The 20,542-nt window shown below is 39.2% G+C and overlaps 1 protein-coding gene across 11 annotated transcripts in view; it reads left to right on the top strand.

Moving 5' to 3' along the window:
- GRIP1 (glutamate receptor interacting protein 1) overlaps positions 1–20,542 on the top strand; it is a 749,322-nt gene that overhangs the window by 553,750 nt on the left and 175,030 nt on the right. For 10 of the 11 annotated variants that reach the window (XM_066258209.1, XM_066258212.1, XM_066258217.1 and 7 more), the window contains exon 2: positions 6,517–6,597. The exons of the other annotated variant lie outside the window; for it this stretch is intronic. In XM_066258209.1, the coding sequence (XP_066114306.1) occupies positions 6,517–6,597 (81 nt within the window). The remainder of the gene's footprint in view (positions 1–6,516; positions 6,598–20,542) is intronic. 11 annotated transcript variants of the gene reach the window in all.

Genomic DNA, 20,542 nt, shown 5'->3' with positions numbered 1-20,542 from the left:
TCCAATATGTCAGCGCAATGGAGCTGAGACTATGGGGACCCAGAAAAACATGAGGGTGCATTATTTTGTATAACCCTACAAAAACTGTTATGTTAAACTGGGATTAAGAACTCTTTAGGATTGACCAGGAGTCTTTAGCCAAATCTTTGAGTTTGCATTTCTTTAAATTATGCAAAGCACTGTGCATTATTTTAACAAGAAGAGAAAGACATACTTTTATAAATCCTATTATGACAACCCTTTGACTGCTACTCCTCAGGAAATCTGGCTTAAATTTTAGTGTGCCATCAAATCACCAAGGCAGCAAATGAAACTGGAGGCCTAGTGTCTGCAAAAAACAGCCAATGTGCAAGATTTCATGCTGGGCTGAGATGAAATGTTCACAGGCCCCGGGGACTGAAAAGATTATGGTCTCACACACCACACAAACTTCCACATTTGCTGAAAATTAAAGTGGCCTGTTTCTTGATTTTTCTGATGGCACGTTTCTAGGTAAAGTCATTGAAGTGCAGTCCCTCTCCCTTCCCATTCCCCGCGTGCCCCAAGCCTGGCTCACTTCCACCTCAGCTAGTGAAGCACGTGTCTGTCTCAAACCTACAAAGTAATAAGGATTCTTCCATCGCCATTCTACTTAAAGTTTTATTGTCTTTTCCTCAATTAACTCTTTGCTTGCACATAGTAGGCACTAAAATTTGTGGAATGCAATTGACTTCAAGGGACAGATTATTTCCTTCACAATTGCATTTCATTTTGTTCCTTCATGAAAAACAAGGGTTCTCTTCTGAGTTCATAATGATGTACATGAACCTTGTGGCATGAGCTGCCTGTCTCCCCACTGCTAGGAATTGGTCATAATGTTTAACTGCACAAGATGCTTTTTATTTTTTGTCCTAATCAAGAAGTTATGGGATCTGCTGGTTTAGCAGGTGCCTCAGTTGTGCGTAATTAGTTGCTAAGAATTGTTTAGCATTGGCTGATTAGTCTCAGCCAAAGGAAGTTAAATTTTTTTCTTCAACAAAGCCCTGAGTACAGCTGGAGATTCTTGAAACCACATTAATGCCATGCAAAGGGAAAACGAATAACAAAAGAGATCAATGAGAGTCATATCCAGTTTGTCTGGAAAGTGCGGACCCTGGGAATGGGAGAGACAGGAGATGGGGAGACAAGAGCCAGCCTGATTACACATGGAAGCTATTTGATGCCAGGCAACCGATTGAGATTATGACACAAAGGGACCTGAGTTCATTCCTCGAGATGCGGTTCAGCTCCGACATGGGATTTTGTTGTGGTGCAGAGGAAGCCTTGTCCTTAGGTGCCTGCTGTTTGCTATCCAAGTTTGTAACACCAGCTCCACTTGACTATAATCAGAGCAAATGATCTGTGTTTGCCCATCCTGTGTTTGGCACATGAAGAGATTGGCCAAAAATGGAGGGAATGACCGGGACAGATGCCCCCGCCCCTCCATTGTTCCACTCTATTTTAAGTATATACTTGACTAAGTGCTTTCTGTGCCTCTGTCACAGTGTTGATATTTCACTTAATGGAGGGGATTTTCCCTCACCTCATAGGATGTCACTGTAAAGGGGACCCATGCTCTCCCTTTTTGTGACCAATATGCAGCCCTTTTGACAGTGGGTGACTGTGATTATCTGAAAAGATGTCATTAGAAAAGGCTGACAGTTCTGAGACCCTGAGGTACACATAATTGTTACTTGCAACATTTACTTCAATGAGCACTAGCTCACCGCTGTCTGCTTTGCTCCTATAGTGAATTTCAATAAGGGTCCCTTGATACTATGATACACCATCAAAAGTCAAGACTGGAAGTCTGGTATGGAAATCAGAATCTTTTTGCGTAAAGGCACTCTTTTAATGATTGTGCAATAAATCTATATGTAGTTTAAGTGAAAATTAAAGGAAATATTTTAATATTCATTTTATAAAGTCATAGATTTTTAACATGTTGTAAGTCAATACTCAATAGCTGTTGGGTGGCCTGACCTGTGGTGACGCAGTGGATAAAGCATCGACCTGGAAATGCTGAGGTCGCCGGTTCAAAACCCTGGGCTTGCCTGGTCAAGGCACATATGGGAGTTGATGCTTCCAGCTCCTCCCCCCCTTCTCTCTCTCTCTGTCTCTCCTCTCTCTCTCTCTCTCTCTCTCTCTCTCTCTCTGTCTCTCCCTCTCCTCTCTAAAATGAATAAATAAATAAAAAATAAAAAAATTTAAAAAAAAAAAGCTGTTGGGTGATGCCATAACTTTAAATGGCATAGGCTATCAACCAATGGAAAAAATCAGAGGTAGGAAGAAGGCTACCTTATAACAGTTGTTCAGCCTTCTTCAGGTTGCTTATTTACAATAAATGCTTTAGTTTGAAAAGTTGAATACAATTCCTTTATCTATCGGTAAACATTTAATGAATGCATACTATATGCTGGGCACTGTTCTAGAGGTATTAGCTACTGATTGATTCTTTTCCTTGTTATTTTGCCAATTTTTAAATTTTGTGTATTTGAATGGAAGTCTAGTTAGTTTCTCCCCAATGAAGTATAGATATTAACACAGATCTTATAATTCAGTGAAACTTGGAGGCCTTTGCTAAAGAACAGTGATTTTTATTAGCATTTATTTTAAAATTTTGTCTGCAAAAAAGTGAAATGAAAAGTATAAATTGGTTTTGTAGTAAAATTTATGTGTACTTCATTTTAGGCAAATAAATTGTTGGAGGAGAGGAGAATGAGGTTTATAGACACACATGTAATATGTAATATACACATGGCCATGATAGCTCATTTTCATAGGCTTCTCTGCAGGAGTTAACTTACATCCTGCAAGGGCTTTGTTGGAGTGCTGTGTCTGTTCACTTTTCTGTGAGGCACAGAAATGTGTACCTGGTAACCTAGCAAATCTCATTGTCCATCCAAAAGGAAATACATTAAAAAAAAGGAAGAACATGGGAATAAGAATAAAAGAAATGCAGTCTGACACACTCAGGTGTGTCCTTCTATAAGTTTCCTCGCTGGGCCTCAAGTTCTAACTATAAGTGAAAGGCTGATCTATATCGTTTCTTACAATGATGAAAATTTAGTGATATACTACAAATCTCCATTAAATGCTGCATGAAAAACCCTAACAGAAGCTTCTATATCTCTCCATGACTTAATGCTCAAGGATTAAAAATAGACCCTTGACATTTTTGTCCATCAGTATCCTATTATGGGACTATCTACCATTGAATCATTCAGTGTCTTCCCTCTGTTCCTATTTTTAAACAAAGTTTGAATCAAGAGTTGACATTGGCCCTGGCCGGTTGGCTCAGTGGTAGAGCGTCGACCTGGTGTGCAGAAGTCCCGGGTTCGATTCCCGGCCAGGGCACACAGGAGAAGCGCCCATCTGCTTCTCCACCCCTCCCCCTCTCCTTCCTCTCTCTCTCTTCCCCTCCCGCAGCCGAGGCTCCATTGGAGCAAAGATGGCCTGGGTGCTGGGGATGGCTCCTTGGCCTCTGCCCCAGGTGCTAGAGTGGCTCTGGTCGAGACAGAGCGACACCCCGGAAGGGCAGAGCATCGCCCCCTGGTGGGCGTGCCGGGTGGATCCCAGTTGGGCTGTCTGTCTGACTGTCTCCCCGTTTCCAGCTTCAGAAAAATACAAAAAAAAAAAAAAAAAGAGTTGACATTGAGTAAATTCCACCATAAGGGTTGATGTGTTCATTATGTGATGGGTTGCTTTTTATAAAAGGCCCTTAATGCCTCTTAGAGATTTAAAACAAAGACATTTAGTTTCTTTGAAAACAGATGTTGGGCCTGGTTGGTTGGTTCAGTGGTAGAACATCAGCCTGGCATGTGAATGTTCTGAGTTCAATTCCCGGTCAGGGCACACAGGAGAAGCAACCATCTGCTTCTCTACCATCCCCCCTTGCTTCTCTGTCTCTCTCTTTCTCTCTTTTTTCCCCTCCTGCACCCACAGTTTGATTGGAGCGAGTTGGCTCTGGGCACCAAGGATGGCTCCATGGCCTCTGCCTCAGGCACTAAGAAGAGCTCAGTTCCTGAGTAATGGAGCAACACCCCAGATGGGCAGTTCCCTAGTGGGCTTGCTAGGTGGATCCTGGTCAGGACACATGCAAGAGTCTATCTCTCTACCTCCCCTCCTCTCACTTAATAAAAACAAAAAAAAGAAAGAAAAAGAAAACAAAGGTTGAATTGCACCATGCTGCCACTCTACTGCTCTACTCTTCTTTACTCTCTTGATAAATGTTGCCGGGATTCTGCCTCACTTCTATTAGAAACTGCTTTTATCCAGATGGACTTTGGCAAGCTATTTTTAGATAATATGAAACTTATTTCAGTCTGGTCGTTTGACCAACACAACCTTTGGCTTCTCAATAATTGTCTACTTTCACCTATTTCAGGAAGAACACTGCATACTGAGCATGAGGGCAGGAACTGGGGGATGGAGTGGCAGGAGCTGTCCCAGGAGCCATCTATAATTCAGTTTCAACCTTTTAAGGATGTGTGTAACTAGACTATCTCAGAAAACAATGTTACCAAGGTCGACTAGTTCTGTAATGCAAAGTGGGTATATTTCTAAAGAAATGGCTTCTTAAAATAGAGTATAAGTGCAAAAAATCCCAGTTTACTGTCCTTTAGGAAACCCAACACTGGAGTCAACCGAGATTTTAATTGGCTGAACGCTTGACAAGTTGAACACTGAAGAAAGCCTTTAGGCTTCCAAGATACTGTCCCTAAAACTAGTTGTTATGATCTGTATCCCCTGGCTCAGTGCTTTGTACTCATAAAGTCACTGTTTCAAAGACTTTAGATAATAAAAGAAAATGTATTTTAATTGGCTTTATAAAGAATTCAGATTTTAACATATAGTAAATTTGTTTTAGTAGGTGCTATATATATGTAAAGCGTATTGCTTGGTTATTAAATCAATGCCATGAGAAATACTCAAGCAGAAATGGTGGGCAAATGGAGACTTTTGTAATGTAATTTTTGCTTTTTGTTTTGTGGTTTGTGATCATACCCAAAATTGCATTTGCAATGTGAATAAAGGTCTAGGATACTGCTTCATAAGCAAAAGCGATGCTGTTAATTGTATTGGTATCTGAAAGTTGGTGGTTGTGGTTGGAAGAATATAAAGAATTGTATGACAAATAGAATATAAACAGGAAACAGTGTGCTTTCTATTTTTTAAGTTAATTGCAGCTTACATCAGTGTTAATCTTTCCTTTTTGTCATTGCTTGTAAAGATCTTGTTAGTTTTATGAAATCGTGAATCATTTCAATCAGAAGTACATCCTAAGAGAAATTGAGTTCCTCAATTTTAAAACACAAACCACTTAGTTGGGAGACTTGATGTTTTCAGATGACAAAGCCTTGTTGCTGAATTAAATCCTTGTTACGCTTAGTAGTTTACCAAGCACATTATGGTTCTTTTCAGTCCTTAAATAATTTCCTATTATTACAACAAACCAACCTTTTAGTGTGTCCAGAAGTAACATTTGGCTTATCTAGCTTGACTAGGTATGCTAGATAATTATTTTACATTATGTTTACGCAAGCCATATACATCCTAATATTTACTCAGAACTCTCTTTTACTTCATTCAAATGTCTACATGCAAACTAGAAAGAATTCTTCCTTTTTATTTTAACCCTAATATTTGCCATCCTAGATCATTACTTCTGTATTCCAAGCCAGATTAAATTCTTTCCTAGATTTAACAAAATTACTTTACTTAGGATTTGATGAACTCATCACCTCGAAGCTCTGTGTCTTCTTCAGCTTCTTGCCTGACTCTCACAGCTATACTGAGCTTCTGTCTTTTCAGCTGCTTTTTTATGGTTCTTCAAATTATTTTCATTTCTATATAAGAGAAGGTAAATCAGCTCATTGCAGTATATATGTCTTTTGCCAAACCACCATTCCTTTCCTGTTTTCAGCCTCCCTTCTCTGGTCTTGCTCTGAATGTCCTTGTTTCCTGCATTTGGCATTTTCAAGAACCCGCTAATTCTGTCTTTATTTTCCTGCAATACTAACGATCTGTCATCTGCTTATCTGAAATGTAATATTTCTTTTCCTTTCCTTTGTTCCTCTACCTGATTATGCTTAGAGCCCACTGAGCCATTTTATTCCTTCTTTGTCTTCCTGTTACTGATATTGACTGTTACTTAATTTATCAATGAATGTAACCCAGAGGCAAATAATTTGCATAGTATATTTGCATACCTCTTACCATTTGATGCCTTCCTGAGCACTACCACTTGATCCTGACAGTCCTAAGAGGTGGATGAGAAAGTATAGTGTTCCTGTTTTATAGGAGAGGAAACTGATATTCAGAGCATTTTAAATAACTTGTCCACAACTAAGCTCAGGCTAGGTCTGAGGTCTACCAACTCTTTCTACTGTACATATCATATGGTCTCTCTCTGGCAGAAGGACTGCAATCCTAAAAGTCTTCACTGCTTTAGAAACTGGATGGAAATTAACCAAACCCTTCATTGTACCTTTGCAGATGAGAGTCCCTACACTAAATCCACCAGCCAGACAAAGCCGCCCGATGGAACATTGGCTGTGAGGAGACAGAGCATCCCAGGTTAGACCAGATTGTTGGATTTTTTAGCTGTTTTACTTTTGAACCCTGTTATTTGGTGATCCTAAATAATCCCACCTTGGTAATAAGAATTTTGATGTTCCATAAGGCGTAGATTGCGTTCTCTACAACTTGTTCAAACAAGCAATATTCACGAAAGCTAGACTTTGGAAAAGCTTGCAAACTTGTGAGAAATCATCTTGTGTGCAAACTCTTTGTGCAGTGACTTGACTTTATATCAGTTCTCACCCATTTCCTAGCTCTTACCTCTTGTTTTCAGGGGATGGCTTTCACAGAAGCATCTATATCTTTACTGAGATATAACCGGCAGAACAAAGGGGTTCAAAATAGCTGTGCTGAATACAAATTATTCCTTTCTTCTTATCTCTTCGAAACTGGATTTACTTCCATTGGACAATCTTGTAAAACTCTGGAACTGTTTCCTTAGGAAGCTGCGATTAGGATTCTTGCAGTACTTTAAGTGATACCTGTTTTGTTTTGTTTTTTGATAACACATTTTTAAGAAATATAGATATAATAATGTCTTTACCCCAACACTACAATATTTTAAAGCTTTGAATTTGAGAATAACATAACTTCAAAAATTAAAGGAGGAAAGAAATTCAAAATATGATTTAAACTTTATCTGAACTAGGTAATTCATGTACTTAAGGGAAGCATTAAAAGCATTGATACATTTATCAAAAATAGTCTTTATAGATTTTATACAAGTAAATTGAGTACAGCTAAACCTTAGCTCTAGATTTTAGACTATAGCGGATTTAGTAATGGTTTGGCAAATCTGTCAGTGAAAAGGGGACTTTTCCATTTGAATAAAAAGCAAGATGAATTCAATTCTGAGCAGCCCTGTTCATGGTTATTATTTATTTGTAGAGGAACATGTGGCTATTTTTATTCTTAGTCCAAAGGCTTAGATTCATTACAAAAGTATGTGGCTTAGAAAAGGGCATATTGTGAATATCCTGTATGTGTGCTTTGAAGGTTCTAAAGTAATTTGAATTCAGTAATTAGATGGCATCACCCAGTCCTAAGATTTCTTTGATTCCGTCCTATAAAACATCAATCTTAGTGCTGGTCACGTTTAGAAAGACTATCATAGTCAGCTATGGCCTGTGTTCCCCGCTTTTTCCTTGTCAGCATTAAGGAAGCACCCATAGTTCAAAGTTCAAGAATGTTAGTTGTCCATCAGTTCCTTCTTGTCTTCTCTACATTAGCTGCTGGCACTCAGTAGTCCCCTGTTGGGAAGAGTGAAGAGAATTCCCCATGTCTTTACCATCATATAGGATATGAAATAAAAGCATTACCATCATGCTTTCCTTTGGGTTCTCTAATGTTATATACTAGATTATAACATGTGTTCGAGGACCAGACTTTTTATTAGAGTCATTGGTAGTTTTTAAAATTACATAGATACACAAATTATTCATCATAATCCTTAGTTCATGACACTTAAGTGATTCTTCATGACAGGTTTTTTCCTTTTGTTTCTCCTTATGACAATTTAAAAGTCACTGGACTCATAAGTCTTTTTTGTAGGCTTCATGGGTTATTTTCCTGGAGTTTGAAAATCGACAAACACCTTCTTGTTTGTCTCTTATAGTGTAGTGGCCAGAAGAACCCAAGGTCTTCAAAATCTTCTCATTTAGACAGTTCAAGAATAAAGACCTCACCAGCCAGAGGGCTAAGAAAACAAAGTGGTTAACAACTGATTATTACTTACTATTATCTTAAGAAGAAAACCAAGAAACTTCTTGGATTTTTCCTAACTGACTTCTGACACTTGGAGCTCTGAACCCTTACTGTCATCTTAAAAGTACCGATTCTTGTTCTGACTAAAGGAAGGGAGTCTGCCCTGATATTTGGTCAAGAAGTCACTTCAAACAAAGAGCAACCCAGCCACTCACCTACCGTGTCTACCTTTACCCCTGCTAAGTCCACAAGAGAGAAATGAAGGAGGTAAAGGCCAGGGAAAGGCACACTTGATTATTTGCCGGAGCTCCAGCTGAACAATCCCAGAGTGCTCTCCCGATGAACTAAGTTGGACCACATGGAGCTGGAAGAACAAAAAGCCTTTGATCCTTCCTCCTGTGCTCACCTCCCAATCTCACTTCCCTAGAAGATATTGTTATGACCCTGGTAGCAAGGAAAGCTGTGTCTAGAGAAAAGTGCACTGAGGAAGTGAGGGAAAGCATTAAGGGGAGCTCGGCTCACCTGCCAGCCCGGAATGGTCCCAGTGCAAAGGTCTCTCCTAGAGCAGAGGCAGCCCAGGGCCATTATGCTGCCCGTGACTGGGGAGTAAGCAGACCCAAAGAAGTGGAACCTTAAAGGAGCTATGGCTTTGTCTCACATCTCCCCACAACTCCACTCCTGCTGATACAAGGGTGATGGTTAAATTTGACCACTGAGCACTTTTCCTGATGGAAGAGGATGGGGGAGTATAGGGTAGTGGAAGGATTTTAAGCTTCTCTATCCAAGTTTTATGAAACTTATCCTACAAATGCAGACCTGGCACTTCTGGAGAAAATAGTTATACACACATAAACAGACAAGATTTCTTAACATGGGCTCCACGTTTTCCATAGCACAATAAAGAGTGCCTAAATTTTAATAATTCTGTCCCAGAGAGGTAATCTTGATAGTATCAGAAATATAATTTGCTTTTCATTCATATAAAAATTCACTACCCCTGTCCAAATTCAAAATTATTACAGTAATTATTTATATTCACAAGTCAACCATGTGCCTGCATTGAATGACAATTTAGTGTAAATGCCTTCATCGCCTTCCTTTACTTTTCTCAAAAAAGAGAATGGATTAAACATCTCTTTGGAGCAAAGTGCACTTGCTTTGGATAAAGGAAAAATGCATTTTTTATGTTATTTGGAAACTCATTTTAATCATGTCTCTTATGACATAAAATGTGTAAGAAAAATGATTTTTAGTCTTCCCTCAGTATTTTGTAAATTTTTTAATAATGATGATAGTAAAGCAATGATGAGTGTCCCTATAATACTGAAGTTTCAATTTAGATTAAAGACAACATTCTGGTAAAAAAAAAATATCAAAGATGAATATTTTCAGTCTTATTTCTGCCCTTTTTTTTCAAATAGAAGATGAATTTCAAGTACAAAGACTTTTTTAACTACAGATTCTACTACACATCTATGTTTATGAAAAAGAATCTATTGATTTGATTCTCTTTTATTTGATAGATTACCGGTGTATTGAAGTTTGACTGCTTGAATGGTTTGTTCAAATTATTACAGGAAAGTCATGCAGACTCTTGGTTTGACAGATTTTGCAATAATTTATGTCTTTATCCACTTAGAGATTGGGTAGTTAATCATATCCATGAGTGTTGGGGAAGGGAAGACAGGATACTACACCAGACCTCAAAGATGAGATTCTGCGTATTATTTATCTGACTTGCTTCCTCTCTCCAGGTGGAAGAGCTTTCTTTCTTATACCTGTCTTGACAAAGAACTCTGAGCAATTTACAAATGCAGGATGATGTCAAGCACTCGCATCCATTTTCATTTCTAAAGTTTGGTGTCCCAGGACAATTAATTCTATAGCCAGAATGAGACCACAAAGTATGTGTAGGATTTTTTTTATCCTTCCAGACTGTAAGAAAAGACAGAGATCAATTTGGTCATGTAGAATGGAGTTGATATAAATGAACCCTTTCTTGTTTTTCACACTTGGGTATTTGCAGGGGGATAAAGATATAAAACTGAGTCTGTGAAATATTCATTAGCCCAAGATATAGACACTCACACTATTTAGAATATATCCAGGACCATCAGCACCTACTGAAAAATCAAAGTCTAAAAAGTAATACAGCACTCTTGGCATCAGCAAAAGCTGGCCACCTTGAATAAAGGGAAAAGAGCAAGATTTTTTAAGGTTCTGCCTTCTTTTATCAGCATTTGTCAGCCTTTATTAGCACCTAATTTGATGGTTCACTGGTCTAAGTGTTCAATTTTTACAACAGGTATATGGTGTAATGTTTGCACTAGGATTTTATAGCTGTAGCACTGTTTGGGTGATTGAAGGGCAGGTACTCTGGTTTTCAGCATAACTCTGTTTCCTCTGTTCAGCTCTACCATTGAGCCCCTGCAAAACATGGGTGAGTTTCATGGGTAGAAAGTACGAATCAAGCAAGTATGAATGTTGTACACGGAATAGTGCAGCACAAAGCGTATGTGTATCAAATCATCATGTTGTACACTTTAAATGTGTTACCTTTTTTTCAGTTACACCTTAGTAGAGCTCAGGGGGAAAAAGAGGTAGAGAGCCATTGTATTTTCAATGTACCTTAAATGATTTAGATAAAACTAAGTGTCTATGTGTAGATGAAGGAGTGTTTTATAACGTTCTTGCAATTCATATAATTTTCTAATGATTTTAAAATTAAAAGTGGCCAAGCCAAACTCTACTATTAGCGAGGGAATGGCCCACATGGGGAAATACCAGGGGACAAGGACCTTGGCCGCTCAGTCAGTCAGTCTGTCCCTGCATTCCCCAAAGTACCCAGGGGGCCGAGGTGAGGACAGCAGGAACCTGGGGGCCCGATGTGCTCGCCCGGAGCCTCACAGTCGGCATTAAACATCCAACACAGCGATGTTTATATATGTTCAAGTCACTGAATATTTAAGAAATTAGCAAGACCATCACTTCTTTAGAGAAGTTTCTAAGATCATAGAGTTGAGACTTTCGGTAGCACTGCAAATACATGTGAGATTCTGCCCACACCCCCCTTGGTTTATTTATTTGTGTTTTCCATAGTGCTTATCATATCTGAAATTACCTCATACATTTTTTTTTCTGATTCCCTCACTAAAATGTAAGCTCCTCAAGGACAGGCCCTTTATGTCATGTTCACTATTGTACTTCTGATGCATAGAAAAGTGCTCATGAGATGGTAGCTCTTTCATCACTACTTGTGGAGTAAATGAGCAGGCAAAGATCAGCAGGCAGGTCTCCTCTGGGCAGACTCTGTTACCTATGACTAGTACACCTTCCTGCAAAAAAGTGCAGCACAGTCTCTGCCACCATATGTTGTCTGACTCATATGCTGTGCACAATAGCCTCGAGGCTGCACCAAATATGACATTTCTAAGGAAGTCATCTGCTGCTTAACATTAATGAATAAAATATGGGTCAGCTAGAGGCTAAAGAATTTTAAAGGCCAGAGGTCTCCCCACAGCCTCCTCTGTTTCTGTTTGAGCAGAAAATATCCATGCAGTCCTATAGTAACTTAAGAGAAAGGTTGAGCACAATTTAACAATAAAATTGACAAGATGAGAATGATTTATTCAAGTGTTCAGGTATGGAGAAAGGCTCAAAAATTTGCAAAAATAGTCTATAAATAGAGAGATGCAAAGCAGAACATATTTCTTATTATGGCAGGTACACATTAAGGATTTCCCCCAGAGAACTGATTCACTTTGCTAGGTGACTGGTTGTGTATTCTAAGTTCTCCAATAACACTGGGCAGTGTGAGCAGTGAGATTTGTGTTTTCAGTTTTGTGGTTTTCATTAGTGATTTAGAGAAATGAGTCTATTATGTTTGAACTTCTCTCATGCCTTAATAAACATGGGTTAAATATAATAAACTGGTACATGTACAGCAAATGATTTTTTTTTAATTCAGTGAGAGTAGGGGAAGAGAGACAGACTCCTGCATGCACCCTAATCAAGATCCACCCAGCAAGCCCTCCAGGGGGTGATGTTCTGCCCATCTGGAGCATTGCTCTGTTACTCAGCAACTGAGCTCTTCTTTGTGCCTGAGGTAGAGGCCATGAAGCCATCCTCAGCACCCAGGTCCAACTCGCTCTAATTGAGCTATGGCTGCAGGAGAGGGGGAAAAAGAGATAGAGATAGAGAGAGAGAGAGAGAGAGAGAGAGAGAAGGGGGAGGGGAATAGATGGAGAAGCAGATGGGTGGTTCTCTTGTGTGTTCCAACTGGGAATCAAACCTGGGACATCCACACACCAGGCTGATGCTTTACCACTGAACCAACCAGCCAAGGCTACAGCAAATGATTTTTAAACAATAATTTTCCCAGCATGCAACTTAAGAGGAAATTATTGGTAGTGAATTAGTACTGTGCCTTAGTATTTCCCAAGCCCCACTCTGTTACAGGAGTTGTGGCATTTGGTCAATATCATGCCTGGGTATACACAGTCATCAGATTGAGTGACATCACAGCCTCCCAGGGTCTGAATAACATTTTACAAGGATGTTCAAGGATAGATGCATAAAAGTGATAAGGAGAAAGTCTTTTCTGTCTATTACTTTACATTGAAGAAAAATTAATTCTCTCTGTGGATTAGGGAGACCTCCAGTGTAGGGTGTTTTTGTTTGTTTGTATGTTTTTGTTTTTTTGAAGTGATTTTATAAAATTAAGTGGGGTATAAATTGTATTGATTGTCATGAGGGAAAGTGAAGAACCATTTGCACAGTTTTCTGTACAATAGAGCAGTTGGGCCCATTAAACCTTTTTCCTTATCCATTGGGCTTCCGTGGCTTAGAACAGCGTCTCAGTTTCAGGCAGTCACACGTCACCTTTACAAGGTTTGTTTCATATTGGTGTTCTACCTGTACTGTAATTTATAGGATTTTTGGTACATTTAAGTTGCTTTATGCTTTTACTTAGCTTTATCCTAACCTTTGTTGTCTGTTTTCTGATATGCTAATTATGTTTTTTTAATATAAATTCAATTTTTACTATGAAGTTTTTAAAAAACCTTTATGTATCCCTCTCAAACACATCCATCACTGTTTATATACACCATGCTATGGTAAACACTGGCTTGGAAAGAGATTCTTTTCAGAAGACATGACTTTGAGAACTTCTATACTGTATACTTTGTCAGTACTGTATATTGATTTATAATTATTGATTGGGTGTGCAGGAATGGGTCATTTGAAAGGGAGTAAAAAGCATTCAGGACTTTTGCTATAAAGTGGTAAGAAGTACTAAAAGAGAAAGCAGACTCTGAACAGTATTAACTCAAGCTCTAAGGGGTAACAAGAACGTGATGATCACCAGAATAACCAAATCTAGAGAGAGTGAGGGAGGCAAGAGATAATTATAAAAAAATACCACTATTTGCCATTCATTTCATGCTATATTCCAAGTATTTGACTCAACATTTTCATAAATATCATTTCCTTTCTTTCTCACAACACCTCCAGCAAATCAGTTTGGTTCATTTCCCTCTAACAGCTGTGCCCAGCAGGATTAATAGCTGGTACAGTCCATGTTTCTTGTGTTAAAGACTCTCCTTTCATCATTTACTTTCGGATCTGATCACTATTATGCATCAGACCTCGCAGTGTGGAGGTGGAATGGAAGAGTGTCCCTTGTCAGCACTCTTACTCCCTCTCTCTAATAAGCACATACACCCACCACACACTCCCGTGCATGCACACACCTTTCCCTCTGTTTTCCTCTGTGGATGTAGGAAATTCCACATCTCATCTAACTTCTTCTGCTTTGATGTTTTTAGAGACAGGAAATTCTAGCTTTATAAGGTAGCCACTATTTAAAAAAAAAAAAATGTCTGCCTGTTAAGAAGTATTCCTCATGCTGATAGGTTGAAGTTTTCCACCCTGTGCCTCTACTCATTAACTCTTCCAATTTTTTTGAACTTCCCCCAAGTAAGTATTTTGGGTACTTTTATGCACCTGTTATCTCTTCCCTGAGTCACTGTTATTGTGTTGTTGCCACCATCGTTGTTTAACCAGGTAAAGCATGTTTCTTCCTTCCTTCCATGGCGTGTTTTCCTCGCCCTGATCATCCTTCTGCAGTTCATCTGTGCTCTTTTGCCCGTGGCAGCCAAAACCAAACCCTTCCACCAGCTGTGGTCTGAGGAGGACAGAGTATAAGAAAATTATTGCCTTACTTGATCTGGATGTTCTGCTCAATCAATGCCAATTAAGATTATATTTCACAAGAAATAATGCTGTTTCTGTATACTGAACTTTTAGTCAACTAAAACTTAGAGGTCTTGTTCTCATGCATTGCTGTTAGAAGTCAGGCTTTCTCCCTTGAGCAGTAGGACTTTGTACAATGCTGAACAACTCTTCATCATTCAATTGTCTGTACATTTATTCCTATTGTATTCAGACAGTAAGATTTAAGAAGAGGAGGGGAAGGAGTTTACTAACAATTGTTGGGTGTGTGTCATGCACCAGTCGTATTTATTCAAAATTAATAGTTAATTATCCCAATTATATAAAGGGAGAAATTAAGGCTCCCAGAGGCATAAGTAACTAGCCTAAGTTTCTGGAACAGAGCTCGTATTTCAGTTTAGAATTACCTTAATCTTTCAGCTATGTACCCAGCTCTCGAATGATTCAGTTCATCTTTCAACATGGTGGAAACAGTCTCTATCCTGATCATCACACATATTGACTACCTTTTTTAGCAACAGACTGGCCCAAATTTGATATAACACTCCTAGTTAGAAGTGTTAAGAACCTTGAGCATTGCAGTACCAAGGACAGAGCTCTGCAGCCTCCCCACTGGAAACTGTGATCCTCCTCCATTAACACTAATTTGCATTCTAATGAACCTCATAGACTTCCAGCTCACAGTACTCTGTTCTGCCCACAGATTATCATGACAGATGCCTCTAAAACCCTGCTGAAAAACTCAAGTATCATATCTACATTATATTGTCTTTATACATAATGTTGGTTCGCACACCTTCTTCAGTGATTTTAAAATTTTGTTAGAACATGCCATCAGTCCCAGAGAGCCAGGGTTGCCAAAGTCCCTCATTATAGAAATTGAGATGCCCATTCATTTCCAGCCTGTTGGCATATTTTTCATCTTTATCTTTGTTTCATGATTACATCTGCACATTCTTTTAATTCTCTGGGAGATAATTTATCTGACTCTAGAAACTCAAATATATTTCAATCAGCTAAGGTGTTTTTTTAATATTACTTTACCTACCTTTGGCATAAGTTTCCTACTTTAATGTTAAATTCTATCCTTTCTAGTTTAAGATTGTTCTCCTTAAAGGCTGCCAGAGATGGGAATTGAGTAGTTCAGCATCTCACCATGCTAAAAGTAACTTTATACCAGCTTCAAACAGCTGAGTTCTTCCCCATGTTATTCTTGTTCTGGCCTAAAGAACTTGGAAAATTTCTTTCTATTGTCCTTAACATATGATAAGGTTGTCCATATTCTAATAAAACATATTTCAGGAACTATTTTTTTCTGGGAGACCAGATGAAAGTGGGCTCTTCTTTTGTTCTCCAGATACCAGAAATAGGGGAAAAAGTGTTAGGAATTTGCAAAAAATAAAATGACCAATGTTTAAAATGAAGACTATGTCAAGTGCTCTCAAGGAAAATAGAAAAAATTATATATTGTTGGTAAGAATATCTATTTTTGACAGCCACTTTGGTAACAGCAATCAAAATGATTTTAAATGTATTCACTGATTTTCATAACATTTCTGGGAATCGATCCTGCAGCAATCCTCACGTGTGTGCACCAACATGTAACCATATTTGCCTGCTTCTAAGAGGTGCTAATTTTCAAGAACATCCCAATCTGATAAAGAATTGCTTTGAAAAAAAATGTAAGTTGTCCCCCAACAACTTCTTGGACCATCAGCCGCCATCTCTAAGACAAACCATTGACCTTGGAGGCGGGTGATGGTGGGAGTGGAAAGAGATCTCTCCCAGCTCAGGTTCTCCATTGTTAAAAAGTAGGAACTGAGAGTCCCTTCAGTCGGTCATAAGGGGATAGGTAGGGTATGGTGGACCATGAAAATGGAGAGAACTGGGAATAAAATGTGCCAGTAAATCAGTATATAAGGAAGGAGATGTTCACTGAAACATTGCTTATTAGTAAAATATTAGAAACAGCCTAAAATAGCTATTAATTGAGGAATTATTCAAACAAATTAAGATGCGGCCATTTTAAGAAATACTACAAAACTTTCTTTTTTAAAGTATGAGGTAGACCCATAGACCATGTCGTGAAAAGATTTCCAAGATACATACTATATTGCTAGATTGAAAATAACATTGTGCTCTTTAATCCAATTTAGATGAAATGTTAGTGTCTCAACAAAGAATGAAAGGTTGGGCACAAATACCAAAGGTGGTTTCCTATGTGACAAGAGAAGTAGAGGGAGGATGTGGCTTTGTTCCATGTACTTGTGTATCATTTGAATCTTACACTAAGACGTGTTTGTGTAATACCTAGGTAATTTCTCTAAAAATATAGTACTATATCAGCAAGATTATTAGTAGTGGGTTAGAGCTACCTAGCAGAATCATATCTTTGTGGGCCTACCACAGGGGTCCCCAAACTACAGCCCGCGGGCTGCTTCCAGTCTCCTGAGGCCATTTATCTGGCCCCCGCCGCACTTCCAGAAGGGGCACCTGGTTCATTGGTGGTCAGTGAGAGGAGCATAGTTCCCATTGAAATACTGGTCAGTTTGTTGATTTAAATTTACTTGTTCTTTATTTTAAATATTGTATTTGTTCCCGTTTTGTTTTTTTACTTTAAAATAAGATATGTGCAGTGTGCATAGGGATTTGTTCATAGTTTTTTTTTTTATAGTCCAGCCTTCCAACGATCTGAGGGACAGTGAACTGGCACCCTGTGTAAAAAGTTTGGGGACCCCTGGCCTACCAGACCCAACCCTACAGGTGAAGAAGAAAAGAAAGAGACATCTCTGCCAGACACACAGACCAAAATATTTCAAGTATTTACACATGTGCCTGACCAGGCAGTGGTATAGTAGATAGAGAATTGGCCTGGGATGCTAACGACCCAGGCTCAAAACCCCAAGGTTGCCAGCTTGAGCACAGGCTCACCGACTTGAGCGCAGGGTTGCTGGCTTGAGTGTGGGATCACATACATGACCCCATGGTCACTGGCTTGAGCAAGGAGTCACTGGCTCAGCTGGAGCCCCCAGTCAAGGCACACATGAGAAAGCAATCAATGAACAACTAAAGTGCAGCAACTGAGTTGATGCCTTTTATCTCTCTCCCTTCCTGTCTGTCTGCCCCTGTCTCTCTCTTTTTTTCTCGCTGAAAAAAAAAAAAATTTACACGTGTATCAAGAAGACCATCTGCAAGAAAGAACAAAAATGCAAGGATCTCGCCATTTGTATAAATAGGAGATAATAAAGATTTGAAACAAAAGTGGTAACTGGCTTTCAGTGTTTCCAGTGATATTGAAAAGGAGTCAGTGTGCTCTCTGTGATCTCAGAGGCATACTAGAACTCATGTGTCAGAGCCACCAGCCAGCATCACCCTACTGGCTGAGAGCAGCCTACAGATGTGTTTATTTGGCCAATAAGTACCTTGAGGCAGCAGCTGTTGCTCTTCACCCTCTGTCATGAGCACACCGCACACCGCTAGACCTACTCCCTACTGATCAGGTTACAGTTTGCTTTCATCATTTAGTGTATCTGATTAACACTTGCATTTGAACTTTTGACCCATGCAATAAGGCTAAGTTACAGAGAGTGAGATTTGGAAGCAACTTAAGACAGGACTTTCTAAGAAGCAGAGCAAAGAAACACAGGTTACTAGCTAGGAACACAGGCTCTGGAGTTAGCCTGTCTTGTCTGAATTCCAGGCTACCACCTACTGTTACATAGACATAGGCTGGTTGCTTAATTTCATGCTTCATGTATCAGTTTTCCCATTGCATGAAATGAGAGAGTAATGAGGACTAAATGAGTTAATGCATATAAAGCATCTACAGTAGTCCTCCACCTTACCTACAGTTTTGCTTCTCACAGTTTTAGTTATACATGGTCAGCCATAGTCCAAAAATATTAAATGGAGAATTCCAGAAATCAACAATTTATAAATTTGAAATTGGGCGCCATTCTGAGCAGTGGGATGCAATCTCACACTGTCTGGCTCAGTCCTCCCAGGACAGGAATCATCCATTTGCCCAGTGGATCCTCGCTGTATACACTACCCTCCCATTAGTCACTTAGTAATCGTGTCAGTTATCAAGCCAATTGTCATGGTGTCACAGTGCTGTGTTCAAGTAACCCTTATTTTACATATCAAGGACCCCAAAGTGCAAGAATAGAGATGCTGGCAATTTGGATATGCTAAAGAGAAGTTGTAAGTTGCTTCTTTTAAGTGAAAAAATGAGTACAGTACAGTGAGATATTTTGAAATATATATAGAGAGAAAAAGAGAGAGAGACAGAGGGAGACAGAACATCACATTTCACATAACTTTTATTGCAGTATATTGTCATAATTGTTATGACAATTACTGTGCCTAAAGTATAAATTAAACTTTATCATACATATGAATGTATAGGAAAACACATTATCTATAGGGTTTGGTACTACCCAAGGTTTCAGACATTCACTGGAAGGATCTTGGAAATTACATGCATGGGTAAAGGATGGACCACGCTATATTTGTTATCTATTGGTGTGTAACAACATCACCAAACTTAGCAGTTTAAAAGCAACTACATTTATGATTGCACCATTTCTGTGGGTCAGTAATCCAGGCATGATTGTCTGGTGCTCTCTTTAGGGTCTCACAGAACTGCAGTCAAGGTGTCAGCTGTAGCTGCAGTCTCATCCGACACTTGCCGGAGGAAGGATGGCTTCCCTGCTCACTCAGGGTGTTGGCAAAATTCAGTTCAGGGCTTCAGTTTATTGCTAGCTGTCAACCAGAAGTGACCCTCAGCCCCAACGAGACGGCCTGCTTCCTCAAAGCCCACAAAGACAGCAAAGTCTCCAGCGAGACAGGCACTGGAGTCTTACGTGCATGATTACACACAACAATCACACAGAGCCCGGCATCTTTGTCATATTCTGCTGATTAGATCAAAGTTACAGGTCACATTCATACTCAAGACGAGAGGACACACAAGGAGTTAAGAAGAATGATGAGCTAGATCTGTCTGGCACAGGACTCGAGCACATATAAAGTGCTTTATAAACATAGCTATTATTCCTGGAAGCTGTCTGAAGAAGATATAGGTGGCTTTCTGAGAGGATTAGGTCCTCACACTGTGTGTATTCAGACAGGTACTGAATGAAGATTGCAGGATCCTAATGAAAACTAAGTGGAGGGAGATCTTGAACCAGATCACTTCTCTGGTCACCTGTGATTAAATTCAGTCACCAGGTGAACGAGCTGCCTTTCTCCTCCACGTCCCTTTCAGCATCTTTCTGGGTTCACAGAGGCTTTTCTTCTTTTTCATGTTTACCCAACTCCACCTGTGTGAAAATGGGCACTAGTCTATCCTACTTGATTTTCTGTGAGAACTCTAGGAGTGACTTAGGTCTCTCTTACAACAACCAAGCTTTGGGGGTGGGGTGGGAGGAAGAAAAGAAATACATTTAATTTTACTAAGATTTACAGGAGCTCGGGCCTTGTCTTCAGCTCCTGTGTCTCTCAAACTCCTAATCAGGTTTATCTATGTTATAGTAATATAATGTTACAGTAATTAAATATATAGAAATATAGAAAAATATGGAAGATATATAAAAATAATTAAGGTATAATATTAAAAGCAATTAAGGAAAGTAAGTAAGTTTATGCCATCTGGATAGGAATTAATCTAGTGTGTGTAGATATGATAGGCAGAATCTGCCTTTAGCGCAGGGCTCAGTGTGTGTGAAGTTATACATAGATAAGAAGTGGCTTGATATCATAACTCTGTAGGTTAACACAAACATGAAGCTTCCCTAGGAACACCTTAAAAGTGGCTTGATGTGACATTTCAGTAGATTAACATAAAAAGGGCTCCCTGTAAGGAACTCCCAAAAAAGGTGGTATGAGGTGATAATCCTATAGATTAACACCTGTTAATAATCCTGTAGATTGACACCTGTTAGAAGGCGTTGGCCAGAAAAAGTACTAAAGCGAAGGGGCCCCCCTGCTACAGAAGTCGCCC

Source organism: Saccopteryx bilineata, chromosome 2 (assembly GCF_036850765.1).
Source record: "Saccopteryx bilineata isolate mSacBil1 chromosome 2, mSacBil1_pri_phased_curated, whole genome shotgun sequence".
Taxonomy (NCBI): Eukaryota; Metazoa; Chordata; class Mammalia; order Chiroptera; family Emballonuridae; genus Saccopteryx; species Saccopteryx bilineata.
Note: the sequence above shows the minus strand (reverse complement) of the source record. Positions and strands in the feature narration are given on the sequence as shown.